Below are 9,415 nucleotides of genomic sequence, written 5' to 3'. Positions count from 1 at the left end.
ATTTTTCACTCTTTGTTATATTGCAGCCATTTGCTAAAATCATTTAAGTTCATTTTTTTTCCTCATTAATGTACACACAGCACCCCATATTGACAGAAAAACACAGCATTGTTGACATTTTTGCAGATTTCTTAAAAAAGAAAAACTGAAATATCACATGGTCCTAAGTATTCAGACCCTTTGCTCAGTATTTAGTAGAAGCACCCTTTTGATCTAATACAGCCATGAGTCTTTTTGGGAAAGATGCAACAAGTTTTTCACACCTGGATTTGGGGATCCTCTGCCATTCCTCCTTGCAGATCCTCTCCAGTTCTGTCAGGTTGGATGGTAAACGTTGGTGGACAGCCATTTTTAGGTCTCTCCAGAGATGCTGGAGAGAGATGGTTTTAAGTTAAAATGGCTTAATGATGGATTTGTTTCTCACAAACATGCAGCTTTTCACTTCACTCAAGACGTTAATTGATTCTGATTCTGATGGCAACAGGATCCAGTGATGAGCAAGTGATGCTTGGATGATGCTAAATTTCTTCAAATCTGTTACGATGAAGAAACAAACTACATTTTGGATAGCGAGGGTAAGTAAAGCAAATTTTCATTTTTGGGTGACTTTAATCGTCCCAATAGTAGCCTACTACACTTTGTGTGAGTGACACCTCTGTGGATGCATGTAGTTTGTTTATACTTACTGCTGCTGCTTCAAACTGTTTATCTTTTCATCCTTTTCAATGCTTGTTTGCTGGACAGAGAAATTTAAGGGTGCACTCTGACATTTAAAGTCCCCCTGTAGTCAAATATTTTATCCCTTAAAACGTATCTTTGATCATCAAAATGACATATTTAAATGTTTTTTCTTATGAAAATAATTTTCTCATGCCTTAAAATAGCTTGAATGTAACTCTACACCCTTGCCTCATTTACTATGGATCTATGAACATGCAAATTAGTCCCGCCTCCACTCAGTCACACCAGCCAGCGCCTCTTGATCCACTGAACTGTAGCATACACGCATAATGACTGATAAAACTATGTTTTTACTAGCGGACAACTACCATGAATACTGTAACATTCGTTAAAGTTACTTGACGATGTTGTGTCCTAAAATGCCTTGAAGACTCGAATGCAGCCGTTTGTGATTTTTAATTCGTGCCCGCGAGCATACGCATGTGAAGACTCCGGGCTACTTTTACACTGTTGCCACGGGTTATAATGCAAGTTAGCAGTTCTAAATTCACATTAAACCACAGCTTCATGGGTTTTTTGCTCTGATTTATTTTTGGTTTTGTGCTGGTATTGGTATATTTTGCATGCTAGTGATAGGAATCAATCCCTTGACGTGATTGGTTATTGGTTTGTGACGTAGCAAACCAAGGACTGTTTCAAACCATATTTCTGGGTCAGTCTTTTTTAAGGAGAAAATACACAGCAGTGGTGTTGATTAATAGATTGGCACATGGTTTGTCTAAAAGCATATTAAAAACACCACATAGACAAATAAACAACATAAAAAACCTGATTTTCACTACAGGGGGACTTTAATTTCTCAACTCGTATGCTTCAGTTTGGATTGTTGGATCACATGCTGATCCACCATATCACTCTTGACTGTTGACTTGGGCTCATATGTTTATAGAGTTAACATATAATAAGCATTTACATTATGTATATTGTTAACAATTATTCATTGTACAGTAACTCGGCTTTTTTTTTTAGATGAAGCATACAATATCGCTCTGATTCACTGCTTGACATTTCCTGTCATGTAGCCATCAACTGTGCAGTATTTTCATTTGTTTGTGCGAGTCCTCACATTATATCCAGTCGGCTGTCTCGGGTCACGTGACGTCACACGGTCGGTCTATTCTTCTCCGCGCGCTAACAGGAAGTACAGGCGAGAGGCTCATACAGAGATCAGCCATCGTTTAGCCACGTATTAAGCCTTTATTTTCACATTCGTGTGGTTTAACGATATCTGCAGCGTATTTATTTGACACCGGTGATTTAAAGCTAGTATTGCTCGTCTTCAACAGATTGTAAATCTTTCTCGTCGACGGGTATACAGTTATTGACGTCAGTGCACGTTTATACTATTATTATTATTATTATTTGTGAATCATGTTTTGACGATCGTCATTCTCGCGCGAGCAAAATATATGAGTAGACAACGTAGAAAGCGTGAATGGTTTCGTATCCTTTGCTCGCTTTAACAGCCGGTTGCTATGCATTGCATGCATCTGTGTGTACAGCCATGCAGCAAAGCATGCAACTGTGCTGAGATGTCACACCGCCTTTTCTAACAGATCTCTGTAGTGCATACAGTTGGTACGTTGCAGTCCATGCGCCTTTCTCGCAAGATGTTTGCTTCTTGAAGTCTTATTTTTGGAGTGTTAGTTTGCTATTTTAACCTTCCTCCTGCTTTCTTTGTTCTGCAACACAGTGGTGGGTCAGAATGAACAGAAACCACATGAAATATGGTGCTTTCTGAGCCTTACTGGGATCATCACATCCCCCTGCCAAAACTGGGACCCTTGTACTCCCGGCTGGTCACTGCCTTTGTTGCCCTGATCTGTTTCATAAACAGCTATGATGGGGACTTTGTCTTTGATGATTCAGAAGCCATCATCAATAACAAGGTATCACCCTCAATATTGGTTATTTATTTATTTGTTTAGATGTTTATTATGAAAGAAATAGTTTACCTAAAAATCTAAATTCTGACGTTCATTTCAAAGACATGATTCATACATACAGTACATGTAGTTTTTCATACAGTGACAATGGATGGGGACCAAGGAGTGGCCATGGTCACCATTCGGTTTCATCGTACGAAAAAAGCAGCTTTGACATTCTGTTTGAGTAAATAGTGATTGGATTTCCTTTTCGGGTAAACTGTCCATTTTAACATGCATATTGTTGTAATGGTCAGTTGTGATTTCAACATACAAATCATGTCACTACTTTAATAGTACATGATATTTCCAGCTTTTTTTGTGGTATTTATACATTGTCTTAACTGAATTACTCTCTCTCTCTCTCTCTCTCATTTCGTAGGATTTGAATCCTGACACTCCATTGAGTAACATCTGGAAAAATGACTTTTGGGGAAGTAACTTAAGTAGTAACTCCAGTCACAAATCCTACCGGCCCCTGACCGTCCTGACCTTCAGGTATGTTCACCACACATACAGTACATGTAGTTTTTCATACAGTGACAATGGATGGGGACCAAGGAGTGGCCATGGTCACCATTCGGTTTCATCGTACGAAAAAAGCAGCTTTGACATTCTGTTTGAGTAAATAGTGATTGGATTTCCTTTTCGGGTAAACTGTCCATTTTAACATGCATATTGTTGTAATGGTCAGTTGTGATTTCAACATACAAATCATGTCACTACTTTAATAGTACATGATATTTCCAGCTTTTTTTGTGGTATTTATACATTGTCTTAACTGAATTTCTCTCTCTCTCTCTCTCTCTCATTTCGTAGGATTTGAATCCTGACACTCCATTGAGTAACATCTGGAAAAATGACTTTTGGGGAAGTAACTTAAGTAGTAACTCCAGTCACAAATCCTACCGGCCCCTGACCGTCCTGACCTTCAGGTATGTTCACCAAAAAGACAAAAGAGTCTTTCAATTACTGCTGTGTGACTGATGATTAACACAAGGTAATAGTCCAACGTGCTTATAGTGAATATTGTCAAACCTCTTTACATGTATTAGATATGTGGACTTGTAATTTTATTCTCAGTGGGAAATCAAAAGAGGTCCCCTGAGTGCTTCCTCAGCGAATGCCACAATAATTGACATTAAAATTGGATGCATATATTGCCTTTTTTCAAACTCGTTTTAGAATTGTCTTTGGCATTTGACTGCAACTGTGAGGAATCTATACAGGAGGCATAATTCATGTCCTGCATGCTGCTAATGAGAATGACATTGTTTTGCATCAGTAATGGCCCGTTATACCTCCTCAACCATGAATTTGCTCTATGCCACGATGTCTGTATGCCATCGTATCTCTGCTGTTTTATGTTTCAGAAATATACAAAACATTTGTGATCATTGCACAAGTCAAAAGTTGGTTTTAATCATTGCGATTTATGGCTGTTACTTATTTTCGCAGGATCAACTACCTCTTGGCTGGTGGACTGCATCCGATTGGCTTCCACGTGCTCAACGTTGCCCTCCACTGTGTTATTTCTGTGTTAATGATCGATGTGTTTGCAATATTAATTGGCGGCCTGGTTCACAACGGAAGAGAGGCGAAACTCAGTCTTTCTCCAAAAGCTTCCTTCCTGGCTGCGCTCTTCTTTGCTGCACATCCAGTTCACACGGAAAGTGTAAGTAGAGTGGCAAGACGTGATTCAGTAGGCCGTCTCTGCCCGGTAAACAATCTCCGACTACAATGCTCCATATCACAATGTTCATTGATGTTGCATGAAATATACATTACAAGGCCCGTGAAGAAGAAAGCTTCACGCAGCTGGTGTGCACCGCATAGGTGGGCTCTACAGTCAGCCGTGGCTATTAACAGCTACCGAACGCTCGCTCACTCTGCCCTGCCACGGATGCGTCCGAGCATGGTAGAGTCTGCCAGTGCTCCGGTATCTGCCCTTTAATCAGGTTCAGAAAGACCGGCTCTGGACCTGGAGGGGGTGAGGTTCAGAGAGACCACTGACTTGGGCCTACGGGATGAATCAAAGAAGGTGGCCCCAGGACTCCAGCCAGGGCCGACTGGAGTTCTGTAATGAGTGCTGCCTGCTGCCTTCACTGTTAATTTGGCACTGCCAGAAATACAGGCAATTTCACAGTCGAAAGGGCGGCAAAGGATGTTTTTATGCTGCCCATTTTTTGCATTTAATGTCCAAGCAGGATTTAATTTGTTTAGGTGTAAAATGTGTAGCTGCTGTTAAAAACGATTGCCCTTGGGGTGGATTTCACGGTCGTGACCTGCTTGAAGATGGATGCTGCTTGATGAGACCTTTAGCTCTCTAAAAGTATTTAGTTGGAGTTGATCTTGTGAATAATCTCCTCTGTTGGCTCTCTGTCTTGTAGGTGGCTGGCATTGTTGGCAGAGCAGATTTGCTGTGTGCCCTCTTTTTTCAGCTCTCTTTTCTGGTTTACTGCAAAGCGTTTCAAGGTCAGTTGATAAACTAATGCACTAGACTGATACAGTTATTATTGGCACTGTGTGAAATTTAGTTGCATAAAATTTCAAACAAATTTTTCAAAATTTTACATTTGCAATCATTTACAGCTTTAATAAATCCACAATCATTTGATTTTAAAAAGGAGAAATGTTGAAAATTGCGCTGGTTGCTCGTTTGGTCTCTGCTTGGGAACTGAGGTTTTCAAGATTCCAAAAAGTAAACATAAGCATCAAAAAAAGCATCATATAAGTGGTCCATCAAACTTTGCCACTGTATTGCAAGTGTTCTGAAGTCTTACCAAAGCTTTGTGTGTGAAACAGATCGGAATTTAAGTTTGTTTGGTAATTGAAGCTTAAAATCTTCTTATCCTGCTTGAGGACTCATTACAAGTTTGTAATGAATTAATCCTTTACAGACACTGCATGTTAGGATCTCATTGAATATCTTACTTTGCATCAAGCATACAGTTTAATGTAGAGACTCTTGAATTTTTCTCTGTAGGTGGTGATAAAAAGTTCTCAGTATTGTGGATATTTGGCAGCATTCTTCTTTGTGCTGTAGCAATGCTGTGCAAGGAGCAAGGCATTACGGTTTTGGTGAGTGAAAATATGCATACATTTAAGAGAGTTGCAGGTCAAATAAGGTAATATGCAATACGCATATATATATATATATGTTAGATTATCTCTCATCTATTTTTACAATACAGAGCTTTGGTCATGCATAAAATATCTTGATCTTTTCTTCCATGTGTTAAGGGAGTGAATGCTGCTTATGATATTCTCATGGTCTGTAATCTGAATATCTATGAGCTCGCTCACCAGCTGCTGTCCAGGAGAAAATCAGCTGATGTAAGTGACTTATTCACAGGGTGTCATTCTTTGGACCCAAACAATCTTTGGATTGATTTATACTTTCTCTTTTCCACCCAGATTGGAGGGTTGGTGAGGAGCGGTTTGCTTATGAGGTTAGCTCTTCTCTTTCTTGGTGGTTCCTTTCTTTTGTACGCAAGATGGAGAATCATGGGAACTGGGCCTCCATCTTTCACTGAGGTGGATAACCCAGCATCCTTTGCTGAAAATGTTATCTTGAGGGTAAGCAGTCCTTTCAGTTTGGGTTTTTCAATGGCCCCTTCGAAGCTGAAATTTCACTGGTACTGATAAATAAAATTATGGCATTCTGACGTCCCTAGTCAAAACTGAAATAAATTATATTTAAAGTATACAGTTTTTACCCCAGACAGTCTGTGCCATATATTTCACATACTCTTTAAAGAATAATTTGTGTCTCTGCTCTATCTTTTCTCAGATTGTGAACTATAATTACTACTACTCATTGAATGCCTGGTTGCTGCTGTGTCCCTGGTGGCTGTGTTTTGATTGGTCAATGGGCTGTGTGCCTTTGATTAAATCAGCTACTGATTGGAGGATTTTCTGGCCTCTTTTGCTGTGGTGCTGTCTGATGGGCTTGGTATACCAAGCTCTGTGTTCACAGGACAGCAATAAAAGAAGGTAAGACCAGCAAAACAAAACATGCTTTGTCTAGCAATATGGAAAAATGTCATAATGTAATTCTACCGTAAGATTTATTTTAATGGATTAATCATCATTAAATCATCTAGTCATGTTTACTTACCCTTATATTATTCCATCCTGTAAGCTGTTTTTTCCCCCTGAAACACAAAATACAAAAAGACTCTTCAGATTCTCCTTATGTGGAACAGTAATGACAACTAGTTTATTACACTAGTTTTGGGCTGAGGTGATACAACCATATATTGATATCACTTTTTTCTTACAGTATTGCATCAATATTTATTTTATGTCAATATACACACTGAATTTATATGCAGCAATTACTACAGTACTAATATCTTCAGTGTCACATGATCCTTCCGAAATCACTCTAATATGCTGTTTTGGTGCTCAAGAAACTTTTTTTTATTATTATTATTATTATTAAGCCTGTTGAAAACAGTTGTGCTGCTTAAAATTTTTGTGAATTTTATTCATTCATGAATAGAAACTTCAAAAAGAACAGCAGTTATTTGAAAAACTTTAAAAATGTTGAAGGCTTTACTGTCACTTTTGAACAATTTAATGGGTTCTTTCTGAATAAAAGTATACCTTTCTTAAAAAATGTGTATGGTATATTATTCTCTCTGTGTTTTTAGGACTCTGACATTTGGCCTTGTACTGCTGGTGATTCCATTCCTGCCAGCCAGTAATCTGTTCTTCAGGGTGGGTTTTGTGATAGCCGAGCGGGTGCTGTACCTCTCCTCAGCGGGCTACTGCCTCATACTGGCCTACGCTGTGGGCTACTGTAGCTGCCACTGGAAGAAACACAAGGTATGTGGCCTGTTCTACACCAATTTCCCACTTATCACCTCCTAATATTCACCATCAGACCATAATTCACTGTAACTAATGTTCCGTTGAGTTTGTGTTCACGTCTTGTGTCTGTGGGATGACCGCAGAGGCTGCTGAGAGCGACCACGTTGACGCTACTGTGTGTGAACGTGGCTCGCTCTGCACAGCGCAGTCAACAGTGGAGGTCTGAACAGAGTCTCTTCGCCAGCGCCCTGTCTGTCTGCCCGCTCAATGCTAAGGTGAGACCGCACTCCTCCCCGTCATGCTGCAATTTAACTCCTCTCCATTCGTGAAATCCATTTCAGTAACTTCAGCTTACCCATCAACACACAAAATGCCTTGAGCAAGACTCTTAACATCAGGTTTCTCCAGAGGAACTGAACATGTAATAAGTGTACTTTGAGTCAGTTTGGATTTGAAGCATCAGCTAAATGACTAAATAAAAAATAACAGAAAAGCAAATAAAATATTTGTTCTCAATTGTATTCAGTCCAGTTTTGCACACTAGTGACTTCATTAGCTTGATGAGCTCTCTAACTTTCTTCTTCCTTGCACAGGTGCATTATAACGTTGGCAAAAACCTTGCTGACAGAGGCAACCAGAGTGCTGCAGTCAAGTACTACAGGGAGGCAGTGAGGTAAAAAAAAAAATCATGATTCCGTCATATTCAGTTTAGCAGTTCTTCAGTCTTTCAGCAATTTAAGCAGTGTGATCTATTGTCTATTATGTGAAATATAAGTTAGGGTTCACTTTTTGTCTACATGTGTTACAGATTACACCCCAAGTATGTTCATGCCATGAACAATCTTGGCAACATATTAAAGGAAAGAAATGAGTTAAAGGAAGCTGAAGAGCTCCTGTCAGCTGCGGTTCATATCCAGTGAGTGAAGATTTTAAGTTCAAATTTATTGTGTGTAGTTGTGTAACCTTTATTCAATTTTGCTGTGTTTTTTCGATTAGGCCTGATTTTGCTGCAGCTTGGATGAATTTGGGTATTGTGCAGAACAGTCTGAAAAAGTTTGACGAGGCTGAACAGAGCTATTGGAATGCAATTCGATTCAGGAAAAAATACCCAGACTGTTATTACAACTTGGGACGTCTGGTAAATGCTGTGTTTTCTCTGTAATTTGTATAAAGCATTCAATACATTTAAAGCATGTTTTCCTACTTATTACATTTCCCCCATATTCTAAACATCAATTTCAATAGTATTACAGCGTGGATTTTTAATATGTCTAGGGTGGTTTTGGTCTTGGGCTATTATGTTCATCCTTCCTGTGTGAGTACAAACCAACATGGTGCAATTTATTATTAATTATGGCAAGAAATTGGCAATTCCGCTCTAAATATTGCCCATTAAGATGTGTAATGACATGCTATTTTTGTGTTAATGAAGGTTTGATTTCTTTACTCCATGAATTATCAAAGCAATTTTATCAAAGATGTGCCAAAGATTAATGCACTTGCTTCCCACATGTTTAACCTTGTTGATTATGCAGAAAATACAAGTTCGAATCTGCATCATTTCCCAGCCCTTCCTCTCCTATTTAAAGGGGTCATATGATGCGATTTTAAATTTTTCCTTTCTCTTTGGAGTGTTACAAGCTCTTGGTGCATAAAGAAGATCTGTAAAGTTGCAAAGACTAAAGTCTCAAATCCAAAGAGATATTCTTTATAAAAGTTAAGAGTCAGCCACACCTACCTAAAACAGCTCATTCTAACACGACCCCACATATCTACGTCACGATGTGGGAGGATTTGCATTACACCGCAAAAATGTTCACGCAAAGAAAGAAGGCGTAACTTTTATTCTCGCTGTTTCCGCCGCCGCCATGTTGAGGAGTCGCTGTGTGTTTCGTTGTGAAAGCAAAACTACTTTGTTTGGCCTTCCAAAA

At 39.1% G+C, this 9,415-nt stretch overlaps 1 protein-coding gene across 1 annotated transcript in view; it reads left to right on the top strand.

The window, feature by feature from the left end:
* Positions 1 to 1,871: 1,871 nt before the first annotated feature.
* LOC107569561 (transmembrane and TPR repeat-containing protein 4-like) overlaps positions 1,872 to 9,415 on the top strand; it is a 13,323-nt gene continuing 5,779 nt past the window's right edge. The window contains exons 1-14 of the mRNA XM_016255681.1: positions 1,872 to 2,319; positions 2,435 to 2,630; positions 3,049 to 3,164; positions 4,125 to 4,341; positions 5,057 to 5,141; positions 5,653 to 5,747; positions 5,910 to 6,002; positions 6,084 to 6,245; positions 6,460 to 6,662; positions 7,325 to 7,499; positions 7,628 to 7,759; positions 8,078 to 8,157; positions 8,293 to 8,400; positions 8,481 to 8,622. Of these exons, the coding sequence (XP_016111167.1) occupies positions 2,469 to 2,630; positions 3,049 to 3,164; positions 4,125 to 4,341; positions 5,057 to 5,141; positions 5,653 to 5,747; positions 5,910 to 6,002; positions 6,084 to 6,245; positions 6,460 to 6,662; positions 7,325 to 7,499; positions 7,628 to 7,759; positions 8,078 to 8,157; positions 8,293 to 8,400; positions 8,481 to 8,622 (1,770 nt within the window). The 5' untranslated portion in view covers positions 1,872 to 2,319; positions 2,435 to 2,468. The remainder of the gene's footprint in view (positions 2,320 to 2,434; positions 2,631 to 3,048; positions 3,165 to 4,124; positions 4,342 to 5,056; positions 5,142 to 5,652; positions 5,748 to 5,909; positions 6,003 to 6,083; positions 6,246 to 6,459; positions 6,663 to 7,324; positions 7,500 to 7,627; positions 7,760 to 8,077; positions 8,158 to 8,292; positions 8,401 to 8,480; positions 8,623 to 9,415) is intronic.

This window comes from Sinocyclocheilus grahami, unplaced genomic scaffold (genome assembly GCF_001515645.1).
Source record: "Sinocyclocheilus grahami isolate Dianchi unplaced genomic scaffold, SAMN03320097.WGS_v1.1 scaffold28.1, whole genome shotgun sequence".
Lineage (NCBI taxonomy): Eukaryota > Metazoa > Chordata > Actinopteri > Cypriniformes > Cyprinidae > Sinocyclocheilus > Sinocyclocheilus grahami.
This window is presented reverse-complemented; position numbering and strand designations above follow the sequence as displayed.